At 38.8% G+C, this 19,528-nt stretch overlaps 1 protein-coding gene across 1 annotated transcript in view; it reads left to right on the top strand.

Annotated features, from left to right (window-relative positions):
• Positions 1-19,528, top strand: part of LOC115219819 (pre-mRNA-processing factor 17) — a 157,701-nt gene that overhangs the window by 128,031 nt on the left and 10,142 nt on the right. Inside the window, exons 8-12 of the mRNA XM_029790099.2 lie at positions 6,759-6,906; positions 13,181-13,296; positions 14,646-14,779; positions 15,755-15,831; positions 16,894-16,994. Coding sequence (XP_029645959.1) covers positions 6,759-6,906; positions 13,181-13,296; positions 14,646-14,779; positions 15,755-15,831; positions 16,894-16,994 — 576 coding nt within the window. The remainder of the gene's footprint in view (positions 1-6,758; positions 6,907-13,180; positions 13,297-14,645; positions 14,780-15,754; positions 15,832-16,893; positions 16,995-19,528) is intronic.

Below are 19,528 nucleotides of genomic sequence, written 5' to 3'. Positions count from 1 at the left end.
ATTCTGAAAATAATCAGTGACATCATCAGAATCGCAAAGCTACAAGATAACTCCTGATTACTGTATTTTAACGTGTATAAGAAACCCTCTTTTGTCAAGAATTAGGTTAAAAAAATATGGGAGTTTCTTATAGAGGGATCATATTATAATCCCTTACAAAACCTTTCTTCCAAATTTTAAGCCCCCCAAATTAGGGGTTCCTTATACACTGTAATTCAAAATAATGTGAATAAATAAGCAGAGTAATATGAATGCTAAAAGGTTAAAAAGTTACATCAAACACACACACACACACACTTAAAGATAGTAGCTACGTATCTCCTCCACTGCAAGAAACCAGTTCAGACCCCTTCTTTCATACTTTAACTGCTCATCCCCTAGTATAAATCTGTCTCTTTCTCAGTTGAAAGAGATCTTAGTCTTGCAACCTGGCTCCACGGCAACTCCATTAATGCTGATTCCATGAAAAAAGAAAAGAAAAAAAAGCACTAAGTGGTTGGTGTTAGGAAAGGCCTTCACCTGTTGAAACCATGCCAAAGCAGAGATTGGTGCATAATGCACTACTCTGACTCATTTCAAACTATCAAACTATCCAACCTGTGCCAACATGGTCATTAAAGCATGGTGATGATTATCCTTAGGTGCAAGCATGGCTGTGTGGTAAGAAGTTTGCTTTGCAACCACATAGTCCCAGGTTCAATAATTATGCACCAACCTATAATAAATATATATATGTATATATATATATATATATATGTGCATACTTGACAGAGTGTAAGTACCTTGAGAGAAAAGTTGGACCTAAGAAGTATCAAATGTGGTGTGCAAGAGAGACGACTGCGCTGGTATGGTCATGTAGCGAGAATGGATGAAGATAGCTGTGTGAAAAAGTGCCACACCCTAGCGGTTGAGGGAACCTGTGGAAGAGGTAAACCCAGGAAGACCTGGGACGAGGTGGTGAAGCATGACCTTTGAACGTTAGGCCTCACCAAGGCAATTACTAGTGACTGAGACCGTTGGAAATATGCTGTGCTTGAGAAGACCTGGTAAGCCAAGTGAGATCATAACCCATGACCTATGTCAGGGGTGTAACCAGCCCACTTATGCGTACCTTTCCTTCATTGGACACTAAATTCTGCTTGCGAAGACCTGTTGAGGCAAGTGAAATCAAAATTGAAATCAAATTTGACGACTGGCATCTGTGCTAGTGGATTGCTATGAGCACCATCCGAGTGTGATCATTGCCAGAGCAGCTGACTGGCTTCTGTGCCGGTGGCACGTAAAAAGCACCATTCAGGCATGATCGTTAGCAGCATTGCCTTACTGGCATGTGAAGAACAACATTTGAGTGAGGTCATTGCCAGTGCCGCTAGACTGGTTCCTGTGCAGGTGGCACGTAAAAAACACCATTTGAGCATGGCCATTGCCAGTACCACCTGACTGGCCCTCATGCCAGTGGTACGTAAAAGCACCCACTACACTCTTGGAGTGGTTGGCATTAGGAAGGGCATCCAGCTATAGAAACTCTGCCAGATCAGATTGGAGCCTGGTGCAGCCATCTGGTTCGCCAGTCCTCAGTCAAATCATCCAACCCATGCTAGCATGGAAAGCAGATGTTAAACGATGATGATGTAGTTGCTTTTAATTATTCTGCAAATGGCTCAAAAGACTTTTCGTATAATTTTTTTTTTTATTAAATTCACACAGTGTTTCTTTTATCAATTTAAAAACAAAATCTTTCCAAAGCAAGAAATAGTGTTTCTTACTATGTGAACTATACAATTGTGAGATAAGTTTCCTAACTCCTGAATACATCATGATAAGGAGGCGGAATAAAATTGGTATAAAGATAAATGTAGTTGCTTTCTTTTCTCTTTTTTATCTGAAGCAAACTCTTTAATTGTTGGGGAAACGATACAAGTTGTTTGACGAAGACATTTGTTCTATCATAATATAACCAAATTTATTTGAGGGTTAACCAAAGGTCTTGCTTTCTTCCACTATTTACCTTGTTATTGCTTCCATTTATTAAACACTTTACTGTTAATTTACTTAATGTTTTCTCCAGCAGCTGGTGTCTCTAAATTATTCAATGTCAAACCAATTTCTTCTTCTGCCATCAACAAATGTGCATTATCACACATTTATCTAGTGAATCATTCGTCACTGATTTAGCATGTGCAGTGTTATCTAGGATTTTCCTGAGGAGGTTGGAACAAGGCTGATAAATGGTCAGGGTTGTCACCCATACTTGCCAGGAAAAGGAGAAATAATATTAATCATTGGCAAATAAGATTTGTTTTCCTCACAACACATTTTTTTTTTCTTGATGCTCCACATACTAAATATTTCCACATTAACATAATTATCTCTCTACTTATCGATTTGTATCTCTCTCTGATTGTGCCTGTCTGTTTATCTTACTGCAGGGACTGCATTGTTGTCCAGTGTCTGTTTTAGCATAGTTCTTATGACTAGATACCTTTCCTAATGCCATCCACTTTACAGCATATGCTGGGTGCTTTTTATGTGCCACTAACACCAGTGAGGTCACAATGCAGTTTGTAAGACCACAAACGCCAAGTGTGGGGCAGCTTTATACTAGATGGTAGGTATAAACATATGAGAGAAACAGTTAGAGTAGAACAGGTTTCTGGCTTCTTGTCTTATACTTTATTTATATACTCTTTACTCTCTTTTACTCTTTTACTTGTTTCAGTCATTTGACTGCGGCCATGCACTGCCTTTAGTCGAGCAAATTGACCCCAGGACTTCTTCTTTGTAAACCTAGTACTTATTCTATCGGTCTCTTTTGCTGAACCGCTAAGTTATGGGGACACAAACACAGCAGCATCGGTTGTCAAGCGACACACACACACATATATGTACATATACATATATACAACGGGCTTCTTTCAGTTTCTGTCTACCAAATTCACTCACAAGGCTTTGGTTGGCCCGAGGCTATAGTAGAAGACACTTGTCCAAGGTACCACACAGTGAGACTGAACCCAGAACCATGTTGTTGGTAAGCAAGCTACTTGCCACACAGCCACTCCTCCACCTAAATATAAATATACATGTATGTTTATTTATTTAATTGTCAGGAGTTACCAAGTGACTTAAGGGCTAAGAGTTTCATGCATTTGTATTTTACCAAAACACAGAACTCTTGGCCCTTGTCATTTTGTAACTTCTGCAAATTGAGAAAAGTACTCATGTCAGCACCGATTTCTTTACTACCCACAAGGGGCTAAACACAGAGGAGACAAACAAGGACAGACAGACGGATTAAGTCGATTATATCGACCCCAGAGCGTAACTGGTACTTAATTTATCAACCCCGAAAGGATGAAAGGCAAAGTCGACCTCGGCGGAATTTGAACTCAGAACGTAACGGCAGATGAAATACGGCTACGCATTTCGCCCGGTGTGCAAATGTTTCTGCCAGCTCGCTGCCTTATGCAAAGGCAACCATGTTAAGAGTACCCAGCATACTGTAAAGTGGTTAGCACTAAGAAGGGCATTGAGCCGTAGAAACTTGGCCAAATCAGACTGGAACCTGGTGCAGCTCTCCTGCTTGCCAGCTGTGATCAAACCTTCCAACCCATACTAGCATGGAAAACAGAGGAAGAGGACAATGTGATGTTGTTGTCATACTCATGTTTTGAGCTCTATTTTCCTGGTTGTATTTCCAAACCCATGCATACACACACTCACAATACTTTTACAAGAAGCGGGTTAACAGTAACTTCGAAATGTTTGGCCTGCTAACCTTCATAAAACTGAAAGCTAATAGTCTGAAACTTTGAAGTGACTGTCACTCCTATAAGTATAAAAGTATAATAACTATGTACTCTACAAAAATTATTGAATAATTCTTTAATGTTAAATAGATTTTATTGTAACTCAGCAAAAGAATAAATATTTATATGTATGTATCATCATCAACGTCATTTAGCATGTTTTCCATGCTGGCATGGGTTGGACGGTTTGACAGAAGCTGACCAGCTGAAGGACTGTTCAGGTTCCATGTCAGTTTTGGCATGGTTTCTGTGGCTGGATGCCCTTCTCAATATCAACCACTTTACAGAGTGTACAGGGTGCTTTTATGCAACACTGGTATGGGTGCTTTTTATGAGGCACCAGCATTTATGAGTCCGCAAGATTAGGGATGTTCGGGGGGAGGGGTGCAGGGAATGAGCCTGTATGCAAAGGCAACCATGCTTTTACTTAGCGTGACATGGCTTTTCAAGCTCAGCCAACTGCCAAGAGTCTCGGTCCCCTGTCATCCTCTCTGTGAGTCCCAACATTTGTAGATCCTTTCTCACCACTTCATCCCACATCTTCCTGGGTCTACCCCTTCCACGTGTTCCCTCTGCAATTAGAGATCGGCACCTCTTGATGCAATATATGTACAAATAGTAATTACAATAATAATCCTTGGATGGAGTTTATCAATATTTTAATGCATTGCTACACACATTTCCACGAATCACATGTTTCTTAAGATCATAGACCGTATTCCTGGGATGATTACAATGCATTCTGTAGTATCCATGGACCTCAGGTAGATCATATTCATGCATTCATTTCTTCAGGTGAAATGGCATTAATGGATGTTGAATTGAGGGTTGTTTACCAATTTTGACCAATGGAAAGGTTGATTTGGGTATGTGGGCATTTCTGAGTATATTTGGTGGGGAGGGCTGGAAGATGATGGAAAGAAAGGAAGGAATGGTAGTTATAAAGAGGTGGAGGTGTGTGTGTTGTGTGTGGTGATGTTGGACTTACTGTGTATTTGATGGCCTATAAGATGCACTTTTTTTTTTTACCCAAAATGGCTTTTAAAATCCTCCTGCATCCATTGCATTCAATGTAGGTTCGAAACTCGCTCAAAACCATATGCATGTTTACAAAACATGTGTTGCCATTTTTGGGAGAATAGTTGCCTACGGTATGTTTATATCGAATGTAGATGCAATAAATTGATTATAATTACTGGTAATAACATAAAGTTATACAGATAAGTGGAGGAATTAAAATATTATTTTAGTGGTAATTTATGTTACAAAAGCATAGCTGAGTCTAGGGTGTGTCCTATGCACTCATGCATCTTATAGGCCATCAAATATGGTATTTTGCTATTTGAGGGTGCAGATGTCCTGATGGGTAGTATGGTTCTTTTGTTTGATCTTACTCATAGCTGGCCCCTCCTCATTGAATTCAGAAGTAGTCAGGTCAGCAAGTACAGCCACTACAACCATGTAGTTGTTGAAGTTCATTGCCTGGGTTGACAAATTATACTTTCTTGAAATGACCGTTTAATTACTTATGGTGGTATAATGGTATAGCATAGGAAAATAGGAAAATGCTGATTGCCTTTAGCATATAACAGAACAAGGGAAGAACACAAACAACTGAACAAAATAACCTCTATAATGGTATATGCTATACCATTATACCACCATAAGTAATTAAAAAATCATTTTAAGAAAGTATCGTTTGTCAACTTGTTTACCTGACTTCTTTGTATTCATTGAGGAGGGGCCTGCTGTGAATAAGGTTAAACTAAACCACCCATCCTGAAATCAGCATACTCAAATAGCAAAATGAGTCCAACATCACCACACACACCTCCACTCCTTGTAACTACCACTCCTTCCTTTCTTCCCACCTCACATATCCCAATCAACCTTTTCATTGGTCAAAATTGGTAAACAACCCTCAGTTAAACATGCATTGATGCAATTTTGCCCTGAAGACACGAATGTATGAACATGACCTATCCGATGTCCATGGATACTACACAGACTGTACTGTAATCATCCCAGGAATATGGACTATGATCCTGAGAAACATGTGATTTGTGGAAACATGTGTAGCAATGCATTGAAATATTTAAAAGTTCCATCCAAGAACTATTATTGTTATTGCTATATTTATCCTACATTATATTGGCACGGCTCCTGTGCTGGTGGCATGCAATAAGTACTCTGCATGCATGGGTCATTGCCAGTGCCACCTGACTGGCTTCTGGAGGCACGTAAAAGGCACCCTGGAGTGGTTGGCATTAGGAAGGGCATCCAACTGTAGAAACACTGCCAGATCAGACTGGAGCCTGGTGCAGCCTTCTGGCTTGCCAGCCCCCAGTCAAACTGTCCAACCCATGCCAGCATGGACAACGGATATTAAACGATATTGATGATGATGATGAGCTCAGTGCAGTTCCCAAAAACTGGTATTGCCAGTTGGCATCATTAGGCTGTAACGGGAATAATAAAATAGCAACTTTTATCTACATATTGAAAGTGTTTTCCTTAACCCTTTCATTACCAAACCACCCAAAGCCGCCCGAAAAAAATTTTGGTTAATGTGACCAAACCGCCCAAACCCGCCCGTATTTACCTATTCATATTTAAATGAGAATATCAGACTAAATTTATGATTATGTTAGAAATTAATTGAAACACATAAGGGGTGTATTTTGGTCAGAAATATAGTAACGAAAGGGTTAAACGAACTTAAATCATATATATAATGAAAATGTAAAAACAAAGAAAATAATGGGGGCGGGGGAGAAAGAAAAATCACAGCGATAGTACTCTTCTCAGTACGAGTGACATACCAGTTAAGACAATCTTTTGAACTTCCTGCATGGATGGTAAACCAGGGATCATTTTAAAATAATTTTCAGTTCCTTTTTTGATCATTATTATTGTTATTATTATTATTATTAATATCATCTTGCATTGTAGATTTGGGAAGTGTACAATCAACGTCGGTGTGTGAGGACATACTTGGGACATAAACAAGCAGTCAGGGACATTTGCTTCAATAACGATGGCACCAGTTTCCTCAGCTGTGCCTATGACAGATATTGTAAACTCTGGGATACTGAAACGGGTAAGACCTTTTTTTCATTGTTTGTCACATTCTAAATACACCACTTGATACACCTTTTAACCTTTTTTGCTTATTGTTTAGCCCCAGTTCAGCCTTAGTCAAAACATACCTGTAATCAAGGGTATTCCTTTGATGAAAACTTGAGCAAGTGTCTGTTATAGCCTTGGTCTAACCAAAGCCTTGTGAATAGATTTGATCAGTAGAAACTAAAAGAAGCTCATCTTGTATGTGTTTTATGTATGCATGCGTGGTTGTGTCTTCTTGTGAAGGCCTAACTCATCATAAAGCAAATAGCACCATGAATGATATCCAGACTACAGTGGAGAAGGCAAGGCACTGGATTTGATTACAAAGAGACAATGAGCAATGGCGAGAAGAATATTGAGTGAAACCTAATAACCAATTGATTTAGCAAACCAGGCTTCATCTCTGTGAGGTGGGGCTGGTGTGCAGCAATGCTGTTGAGATGAAGGCCCCAAAACAGCACTTGCATCTGTAAGTTGTTTGCAAAAAATCAATATTCTGCAAAAACATGTCTGGCCTTAGAAAAATTGTATCAATAAACTCTGTCTGACCTGTGCAAGCATGGAAAAGCGGACATTAAAATGATGATAATGAGAATTATGTATGTTTGTTTGAGTGAATTTTTGTTTTCCTTCATCATCCGGTGTGTTCACTGGTTGTAAACAGTGTCTTAGAATTCCATCCTAGATGTCTTGGCTGTTGCTGGTGTCATGTAAATGACACTCGTAAAATCATAATCATGGCCATTGCCAGTAGCCTGATCTTCAAATGTTGGGCCTTGAAGAGACAATGACTAGTGACCGAAACCTTTGGCGATATGCTGTGCTTGAGAAGAAGACGCATCAAGCCAAGTGAAATCATAATCGTGGCCATTGCTGATGGCCTGATCTTCAAATGTTGGGCCTCATGGAGGTGAAGAACGAGGTGGTGATGCATGATCTTTGAATGCTGGGCAACGACATTTGACCGAGACCTTTGGCAATATGCTGTGCTTGAGAAGACTTGTTGAGCCAAGCATAACTGTAGTCATGGCCATCACCGGGGTCATGTAAATAGCACCTGTGCCAGTGGCACGTAAAAAGCACCCATTACACTCTTGGAGTGGTTAGCATTAGGAAGGGCATCTAGCTGTAGAAACACTGCCAAATCAGACTGGAACCTAGTGTGGCTCTCCAATGCAGTTCCAGTCAAACTATCTAATCCATGCCAGCATGAAAAGTGGACGTTAAAATGACAATGATTTAGGACTTGTAATTAATACTCTCATTTATTGCTCGTTTGTGGTGGTGATGGTGCCCTTACAGAGATGATTGCTGTACTGTTCAGGTGTAACACTGAAAATGTGCTTTTTACTGTTAGAAGCAAGTGTGGATTCTAAAGAAACTCTACATACATGCATGCACATATGCACATTTCGTCTCCTATTTCTCTCTTTCTCATATATTTCCTTTGCTTGTTAGGGGCAGTGGACTAGACTACAGCTATGCTGGAGCAGCACCTTGCAGGGTGTAGTTGAACAAATTGACTCCTTCACTTGGTTTTTAAGTCTGGTTTTTTTCTATCAGTTCCTTTTTGCTGAACCACTACATTAAAGGGACATAAACAAACCAACACCAGATGTCAAACAGTTGATGAGAGACAAACACCAAAATTCTCATAACACACACACACATTTACCAAATTTACTCAAGGCATTGATCAGCCTAGGGGCTATAGTAGAAAACACTTGCTCAAGGTGCTGCTCAGTGGGACTGAAACCAAAACCATATGTACACTCGCTTTCCCATTTCTCTCTTTTGCACACACACTCTCGTAACGTCTAGGTTTGAACCTGTTACCCTTGCTTTGTACTCAGATCCTCTGCCTCCTCCTCCTCCTCTTTCCTATACGAACTGTGCTAAATGGAGAAGATTGTTTCATGCTGATCTTCTATGTTGACAGAAAATATTTTACCACTACATGTATTTATATATCACTCCTCGACAACAATCTGACATCAACCATCCCCTAACTCAACATCAACCACCTTAACTGCAACAACAACAACAACAACAACAACATCAAAAAAACAACTGCCTCCTAACTCTTCATTATCTGGGTTATTCTGACATTTCTGCTCAAAACACAACACATCTTTGATGTTTGTGTATGTGATAGAGAGGGAAAGATAGAGAGAGAGAGAGGAGAGAGAGGGAGACAGAGAGATTGAGATGGGTAGGTATATATTCATAAAGGTATATCTGGGATTATGTTTTTTTTTATTATATTTTGCTGTTGCTTTTTGGTTGATTTTTGTACATTTTTGTTTTACAATCTTGACGACATTCTTTAGCCTTTCATCTTTTAGTGTTATTGTATATTATTACGTGTGTGTATGTAAATATGTACATCCATCTATGTGTGAACTGCACAAAACCTACTCACTTTACTCTCACAAACTGAATCCACCTTCATTTGTTATTCTCATCAAAATACCAAACTCTCATTGCTTTGCTGTCTTTGAGCAAATCAGTTGGTCTGAAGTAAATTAAGGAATCACTTAGCAACACTTACCAAATTCTTACATGTATCTCTTGTTTGTTTAGCATATCATCTTGCTTCTACGAGCTACAGCTTCAACCTTGCTTAAAACATGAGCCAATCACAAACACCTCCAGGTGGTTGATCAGGTGGGAGAAATAGCAGCCAAACCTCCTTTAAATTACAGCATATTGTCTTGGTGAAATAAAGGACATGTTGGATAATGTAATTGTAGGATATTGCCTTGCTTTGGGTCCTCAGTTCCTTGTCAGAGTTCTAGGGTGGTGAAATGGTAGAATGCCTCACTTTAGTTGTTCCTGCTCTGAGTTCAAATTGCACAGAAGTCAACATTGCCTTTCATCTTTTTGAGGTGGACGGTCAGTAAGTAAGGCCCCAGATATCTCCCCTGCCCCACCCTCTCTCTCTGAATAGGTTACAGTGTGCCATGAGAAGGGTCATGGAAGACCACTTGTAACCACCCTCTTTCAGAAATGGAGGAAGTTTTACTTCTTTTTTTACATGCTGGGTCTGGAGGAAAGGGCAGTGCCCTTTGCCTCAGCAAGGGCTTTCTTGGCTAGTGGAATAAAACTGAAGATATTATTGTTCTTTCCGAACCTTATTAAGTCAACATTTCTACAAGAAAGATATCAACAGAGAGGGAATTTCATTGACCAACATTCTAGGAAGGAAGGATTGGGCATGATGAGGGTTGGACTCAACGAGAGTGATGGGAAGAGATGAGTAAGAAAGGAGTGTCTGGAGTAGAGGTGTCACAAGCCCAGCCTGCTTTGAGGAGCTGAGGCCATTATTATTGAAAGACAGTGCACAGGTGAAGCTAGGGTGCATCTGTGAGTGACTTGATGCCAGTCAGTTGGGATGGGTTTTTGTCCCCCAACACTGCTTGACAACCGGTGTGACTTTGCAGTTCAGCAAAAGAGTACCAGGCTTTAAAAAAAAGAATAGGTACCGGGATTGATTCATTTGACTAAAATTTCTTACAGGCAGTGCCCCAGCATGGCCACAGTCTAATCACTGAAACAAGTAAAAGGTAAAAAGATATATATGTGAATGTGTGTGTATGTATATATATATATATATATATATATATTTAAAATAATAAAGGTGAAAAATTGAATATTAATTTAATTAATATCAATTTAACCCTTCGTTACCAACCCGGCTGAAACCGGCTCTGGTTACAAATGTCTTATTTTCATAAGTTTTGAATAAAAATCTTCCACCAAACCTTAGTCACAATTTATGTTCCTAATACTAGCTTAATGATAACTAAGTTATTTTGCTAAATTCTTTGTTATATTTAATATTAATTGAAAGAAACACAGAGCATCTCAAAAGGGTTAAAACCAGTGGTCTAGCATATAGAAAAATCAGAAGATTCAGAAAAATTATATTACATACATATAAGAGGGATGACCACTGTCCACTTAGTGGTCATCACTCTTATATGTTTGTGATATATATATGTAAAGAGAAATCAAGGTCAGCAGGTATGCAGATAAACAAATTAAATGTAACAGCTTGGGTTTGATATACAAAATGTATATGTTTGTTTACATGCAAGCAGAGAGAAAGCAAAGACTGAACATTTTTAGACTCATTTATACTTTTACAATATTTAAGTATAAATATATCGATATCCATGTATTAATAGATCAAGCTTAAACAGAGTGTATATATATATATATATATATATATATATATGTGTGTGTGTGTGTGTGTGTGTAAACATGCCTACAGAAAGGAGGCAAAAACTGAAGACATTTAGACAATGAATATTTAAGTATACATATATAAATACCCATATATTAATAGACCAAGCTTAAACAACGTGTGTGTTGTTTATCGTTTAACATCTGCTTTCCTTGCTGGCATGGGTCGGACGGTATGACTGAGAACTGGAAAGCCAGGAGGTTGTACCGGGCTCCAAATTGATTTGGCAAGGTTTCTACAGCTGGAGGTTCTTCCTAACTCCCACCACCCCAAGAGTGTCATGGGTGCTTCTATGTGCCACCAGCATAGGAGCTAGTCAGGCAGCACTGGCATCAACCATGCTCGAATGGTGCTTTTTATGTGCCACCAGCGTGTGAGACAGTCAGGCGGCACATAAATATATATATATATATGTATATATATGGAAATATTTTATTCTCAAACACATAATAATAATGCTGAATATCATAAAGTAGAACATCCTTATAATGCAGAAAAATTTGTTTGCGGCCAGCCTGCAATATAAAGATGTTCTATCTTATTTATGCTATTCAGCATTATCATTATGTGTTTAAGAATAAAATAATTCCATATCTGTATATTTCAATACGTTAAAGCAAACTTTGTTTACATACATTATAATATATATATCATCATCATGATATATATGTATATTTATATCATCATCATCATCGTTTAATGTCCGTTTTCCATGCTGGCATAGGTTGGACAGTTTGACTGAGGTCTGGAAAGCCAGCAGCTGCACCAGGCTCCAATCTTATGTGGCAATGTTTCTACAGCTGGATGCCTTTCCTAATGTCAACCACTCCAAGAGTATAGTGGATGCTTTTTACTTGCACAGGAGCCAGTAAGGGGGCACTGACATCGACTATGTTTAGATGGTGCTTTTTACATGCTATTGCATGGGAGCCAGCCAGGTGGACCTGGCACCAACCACATTCAGATGGTGCTTTTTACATGCCACCAACACAGGAGCCAGTAAGGGGGCACTGACATCGACCATGTTTAGATGGTGCTTTTTACATGCTATTGGCATGGGAGCCAGCCAGGTGGACCTGGCACCAACCACATTCAGATGGTGCTTTTTACATGCTATTGGCATGGGAGCCAGCCAGGTGGACCTGGCACCAACCACATTCAGATGGTGCTTTTTACATGCCACCAACACAGGAGCCAGTAAGGGGGCACTGACATCGACCATGTTTAGATGGTGCTTTTTACATGCTATTGGCATGGGAGCCAGCCAGGTGGACCTGGCACCAACCACATTCAGATGGTGCTTTTTACATGCTATTGGCATGGGAGCCAGCCAGGTGGACCTGGCACCAACCACATTCAGATGGTGCTTTTTACATGCTATTGGCATGGGAGCCAGCCAGGTGGACCTGGCACCAACCACATTCAGATGGTGCTTTTTACATGCCACCAGCATGGGAGCCAGCCATGGGTCGCTGGCCACAGCTACAATTTTGGTTTTACTTAACTCAACAAGTCTTCTCAAGCATATCTTTTCACCCAGCATATCAAGAATACTTTTAAATGGATCAGACATGCAACACTGGCATCGACTATGGCTGTGGTCTTACTTTTGTTACCGGGTCTTCTCAATCACAGCATATCTCCTACGGTCTCGATCTCCTGTCATTACCTCTGTGAGGCCCAATGTTCAAAGGTTTAGAGTTGATTTGTTTGACTAAACCCTTCAAACCCTGCATTTTTATAGTCCCTTGACGAAAACAAACAACAAAGATGAAAATAAACTAAAAGGCATGCAGGTCATGTCTGATATAACTTGCCATTCATCATAATTCCTCTGTCCAGTCAGGTCTGTCTCAGGGCTAAGCAACAATAAAAATAACAAATATTGACAATAACATGACTATTACTGCTGCTGTTTTGTTATTTTTATAAACTTTTTTTTTTCTGAATTTTTTGCCCTTTTATTTATTTCATTATTTATTTATTTACTGTTTTGTAGGTCAATGTATTTCTCCCTTTTCAAGTCGTAAAGTACCTTATTGCGTGAAATTCAATCCTGATGAAGATAAACAGAATTTATTTGTAGCAGGAACTTCAGACAAGAAAATTGTTTGTGTAAGTAGAGAGCATCTTCTTTTGATGTGTGTGTGTGTGTAATTATTATTTATTGTTATCTCTTTTCTTCATCTTTCTTTTCTTCCCCCCCTCCACTTTTTGGCTGCAGTCATAGTTATTTGCTACAGTATTAGAATTCAAGAAACCGCAAAGTGAAATACATTTGTTGTTGTTATTCAAATAAAAAAAATAAAAGCGAAAAACAAAAGGAATCCATATTGTGATGATGCTCACTGATGTCATCTTTGTCTTTCATGCTTTTTCAATCGGTAGAACAAAGTACCTGTCAAGTATTGGGGTCAGTAGTGTTGTATGTCCCCACCTTCCCCAATTGCTGACCTTGGACCAAAATATGGAACCATTATTATTATTATTATCATGGAGTGTGGTTGATGCCAGCGCTGCCTTGACTGTCTTCTGTGCCGGTGGCACGTAAAAAGCACCCACTACACTCACGGAGTTGTTGGCGTTAGGAAGGGCATCCTTACCGCAGCTCAAACAAAACACAAATCAATTGTAGCATTGGAAATGGCTGGTATAAAGAACTGTGAAGTGATAAAAGAGTTGAGAAAAAATTAAGGGCTGTGGTGAAAGCAAAGGGTGGCCATTATGAATTGTAAATAGGTGTAAAATATTGTCAATAAATATTACAATCAACCTGTAAACTTTGACTTAGCAAAACCTGAAACTTTTTTTTTTGTATTATAAAATGAATAATAATAGTTAAATATGCAAAGTCTAATCAAAGTGTATTGGAACTGTTTGCTATGGTAACAGCTAAAGTATGCAGAGTGAAACCACTTGGCACAGATTGACATTGAACTCTGTCGTGCAGACATACTGTTATAACATTCTCACTCGCTTGTGTTGTTTATAGCAGTGCATGAAAGTAAAGTGTTTGGAATATCATCATCCCGAAAAGATTGGGTTTCAGCTGTGCAGGACCTCCATGTTTGAGTTGAGGAAAGCTTTTTGAAAACAGTCATAACGGGTGACAAATCATGGGTCTGTAGCTATGACCCTGAAACGAAGGCTGTTGACGAAATCCAAGAAAATGTCACAAGACAGCTGCTCACTAACTCAAATAAGAAGGTTCAGGAATGCTTCCTGCAATGGAAGCAATGCTGGATAAAGTGGGTGATTTCAGAAGGAGACTACTTCGAAGGAGATTAAATTCTGAATTGTTATGTTATAGTTTTCTTTTTATAGCCTGTCCGGATACGTTTTAATCAGGCTTAGTATATGCCACACCCAGTACGTATTGTATTTTTAAACACCACATGTCCATTGGGAGTATTAACTCCAGACAAATACCACAGTAATGTTTATTTAATTTTTTTCTTTCCCAGTGGGACATTCGTTCTGGTGATATTATGCAGGAATATGATCGTCATTTAGGCGCTGTAAATACCATAACTTTTGTTGACCAAAATCGTAGATTTGTTACTACTTCAGATGACAAAAGTCTTCGTGTCTGGGAATGGTAAGTTCCATGATACAGCAATTTTTAGTGCTGGATTTTCTTTTTCTTCTTTTCCTCCATGTTCTTTTTTTTTTTTTCTATGATAATAATAATAATAAAATGATGATTGCTAATTTTGGATTGTAATGGTAAAAGTTCCTTTTTCAAGGTTGTCTTGAGCATGTCTTTGTATCACTTCTTTTGTGCACCTTATGACTGAAAGCCAACTGCTAGTTCACCAAAGATCTGTTTGGGGCATCTGGAGTTGGGTATGTGTACATGTCCACTCCTTCACAACTGGAATTTACTCAGAAAAACAGATATGCACAACAAATTACCTCTCTCTAACACAAGTTGTATTGGGAATTTTTCAGTCATGGAAGGTGAAAATAGTTAAGTCTTTTTGGCATGTCTTTGGTTAACTGTCCCAGTTATACAATCATAAAGTAGTGTAGTTACCACATCACTACTTTGTGTCATAGTAACAGCTTTGTATTAGTCAAGTTTTCTTTTTATAGTCAGACCAGATCTTTTCCAAGCCTTACTTTTGCTATCTTTGAGTTCACAGTAAACGTCCTGCAATTATGGCACCCTGAGCATGCGAACATGGCTGTGTTGCTAAAAAGTGCACTTCACCAACATGTAGTTTTCATGTTCAATTCCACTGTACATTAGAAGAGACCAAACAAGTGTCAAGTTGAGCAAAGACTTTGCAGGTGACATTTGACTAACACAAGATTGTGGAAGCCCCTTATATGAACTGTTCCCTACTGACCTAATACATTGCCAGGTTAACAAAGCCAATTGTCCCTTAGATGTTCTTAATAGAGTCCAGTTTGCAGCAGGTATTTTGACCAGGACTTCAATTCAAGGTTAACTTCTATGTACCACAGATTTTCCTCTTCTGGAAAAATTTATTCCTGATCAGAAAATGGATTTCCTATCATTAAATCATTTCTTGTTTCAGTCCTTCAGTGTCGTTTTCTCTATTTTCAGGGATGTACCAGTTGATTTCAAGTACATTGCAGACCCTTCAATGCATTCCATGCCAGCTGTCACCTTATCACCAAACGGTAAGTTTCTGGTGGGAGTTTTTCATATTTCGTATCACAATAAGAATGGCTGTGTTTGTAGATGTGAATATGCACTTTATGTCTACAGGCCCACACATTCATTTGTTTGTTTATTTCTCTGCATATTAATTCTTCAGCTGTCTGTGAGAACTCCTGTATACTCACGACCTAGTTCTCAGCTGTATCTATTGAAGAAGACTTAGAAAAGAAATTTCTAACATGAAAATAAAGCTTAGAATCAAGAAGTTTCAAAGTTAACATCACTAAAGCAGAATATAACTCTTGGTCACAATGACCTAATACTTGCTCAAAATAACTTAGACTACCTTATCAGCATAACATAGACCACAATATTGCCATACTATATTACTATACTATTTTGGCATTCCATTGGTTACAATAACAAAGGTTCCAGTTGATCCGATCAATGGAACAGTCTGCTCTTAAAATTAATGTGCAAGTGGCAGCACACTCCACAGCCAAGCGTGCCCTTAATGTAATTCTCAGGGAGATTAAGCATGACACACAATGTGACAAGGCTGGTCCTTTGAATTACAGGTACAGCTTGTTTTTGCCAGCTGAGTGGACTGGAGCAATGTGAAATAAAGTGTCTTGCTCAAGGACACAATACGCCTCTGCAAATCGAACTCATGAACTTACAATCACGAGTCAAATACCCTAACCACTGAGTCACACACCTTCACAATGATATTGCTGTAGTGAATATACATTAACATATAACATGCGGTCAAAATGGCCTGTAACATATTGATAGAATAATATTTTCTATCATAGGCACAAAGGCTGAAATTTGGTGGGGAGAGGGAGAGTTGATTACATTGACCCCAGTACTTGACTGGTACTTAATTTATCGACCCCGAAAGGATGAAAGTCAAATTCAACCTCGGCGGAATTTGAACTCAGAACATAGCAGCAGATGAAATACTGCTAAGCATTTCGCCTGGCATGCGAACGATTCTGCCAGCTTGCTGCCTTCACATATTGCTAGAATAATACATTAGACATTACTGTATTTAAAAAATTCTTTTTTTCTAATTTTAGGGAAATGGTTAGCGTGTCAATCGATGGACAACAAGATCTGTATATTCAACGTTCTCAACAGATTTAAATTCATGAAGAAAAAGATGTTTACAGGGCACATGGTAAATATGAAGTTTTTTTTTTCTTGACGACACATGAATTATTTTCTCAGCTTATATTTCTTGTAAAAATTGTTATGGATCTCAACTCTTTTTTTTTTCCTTTTATTTTATTTTATTTTATTTATTTATTTTTTTGTCACATTTTCCATTTTCCGATCTGTAAATGTAGAGGATACAGTGGTGTAAATGTGATGACTAAAGCTGTAAGCGAGCAAAGATACGTTCCTGATGAGGTTATACAAGACCGTAACGGGCACTTGAGATCTAATCTAGGCACGATACCATTACAAATCAGATATGTTATTGAAAAAGGAAAAAGAGAGATGTTAACTTAGAAAATACACCACCACACTAGGTTATAAACATTTAAACAATTTTATCGCATGTGTATGTTGATATTGTAAAAATAATGTCAATACAAAAATAACCCATATTTTGATCAACATCATCATCATAGCTATAATGTCTATTTTACTACATTCACATGGGTGAGATGGAATTTGTTGAGGCACATTTTGTATGGCTGGATGCTCTTCCTGTCACCAACCTTCATTTGTTTCCATGCGTGTTTTCATGGAAGATGGGAAACAAAGGACATCATTTGCATGATGACAATGCCCATTTCACTTATAATCATCATCATCATTTAACATCCGCTTTCCATGCTAGCATGGGTTGGACGATTTGACTGAGGTCTGGTGAACCAGACTCCAATCTGATCTGGCAGAGTTTCTACAGCTGGATGTCCTTCCTAATGCCAACCACTCCGAGAATGTAGTGGGTGCTTTGTCAAAACAAGGAAAACACACATACACATATACAGTCACACATACACTTGCATATCCTCCCACACCCATACACAAACTGACTGACTCCCACCCATCTTCCTTTTCCTTCTTTGTCCTACTGGGGAGGCCAAATATTCCCCCTATAGTAAGACGACCATCCCTGTCTCTTTATCAAACTTGAACCTCTCACCTGGCACACAGCCATTTCCCTCGGTTCCACATTCTCTCAACTAAGAGGTCTTTGTCTCGTAAGTGTACTTGGTAACTTTACTGGTACTGGCGCTTTGTAAAAAGCACCCAGTACACTGGTTGGCATTAGGAGGGGCAGAACCAACAATGGGAGCCTGATGCAGCTCTCCAGTTTACCAGCTCTTGTCAACCCATGCCAGACTGAAAAAAGGACATTAAAAGAAGAAGAACAAGAACACACACACACACCACTCATAAGGCTTTGGCTGGTCCAGGGCTGTAGTAGAAGGCATTTGTCCAAAGTGCCATGCTTTGGGATGGAACCTGACACCATGCGGTTGGGAAGCAAACTACTCTACCTTCTGCGTTTTGATAAATTGTTTATGCAGTTGTGCAAGAATATGGAAGGTATTCAGATGATACATCTTGATAAAATTTTGTTGCAAAAAAATCAGACAAGCGAGCAAAAGAGAGAGAGAGCAAGAGAGAGAGAGAGAAAATAAGAGTAACCTTAAAATATGCAAGATGATATTCTAAAGATTTAATCAATTTACCCTTGGTGTTTCATACTGTTGAAATTACTCTGGTTATTTATTTATTATTTGTTTGTTTGTTTGTTACAGAAAATACAAAAATATAATTTGCTGTTACTTTAGCTTTTCCAATATTACATTTATAACGATGTGTTGTACTTTTTCAGTTTGAATAAATTCCTTGTAAGATTTCACAAGACTAGAGCAGCCATTGATAGATATATCATCATCATCATTTAATGTCCATATAGTACGCTGGCATGGGTTGGACAGTTTGACAGGATCCAGTGGGTTCACAGACTGCATCATGCCCCCATGTCTGTTTGCCATGGTTTCTACAACTGGATGCCCCTCCTGATGCCAACCACTTTATATTGTTTACTGGGTGCTTTTGTGTGTGTGTGTGTGTGTGTGTGTGTGTGTGTGCCACTAGCACCCGTGAAGTTACTGGGCAGCTTGCAAGACTATGAACCCCAAATGAGGGAGGGAGAACTTAATGTAGTAGAGAAGGGAGAAAAGAACCAGAGCAGAACAGGTTTCTTGCTGCAGTGGCGCTACCTGACTACTAACATTTTAGAAGAGAGGGTGATGAGGTAGAGCTGGGAAGGAATATAAGTGGTGATGAGGTATCTGAGTGGACCTTCATGGTATGAGATGGTGTTAGTACTGCTTTATTTCAAAATTTTGCCATAAAGGCATGACACATAGTAGCTTGTGTGCTGGACAAACATTAATGAGATGAATGATGAAAAAGGATGATATTGATAGAAGACAAATAATGCCTGCCAATTTTTGCTTCTCTAATACATTATTCTTTATTTAAAAAAAAAAAAAAAAAATTAGGTATTAGACCTCTAACTTTAGTTTTTATAATTGTTCTATTACAAAATTTTTTTTTGTCTCTTTACAAAATTTTTTTGTGTTTTTACAAAATAAAACACACAAAAGTGAGGTAATAAACCTCTTACACAGACTGAGACACCAAGTCTCTTCAACCATCCCCTATCAATTCTCTTGCCACCTG

Source organism: Octopus sinensis, linkage group LG15 (genome assembly GCF_006345805.1).
Source record: "Octopus sinensis linkage group LG15, ASM634580v1, whole genome shotgun sequence".
Taxonomy (NCBI): Eukaryota; Metazoa; Mollusca; class Cephalopoda; order Octopoda; family Octopodidae; genus Octopus; species Octopus sinensis.
The sequence above is the reverse complement of the archived record's forward strand: the minus strand, read 5'-3'. Positions and strand labels throughout refer to the sequence as shown.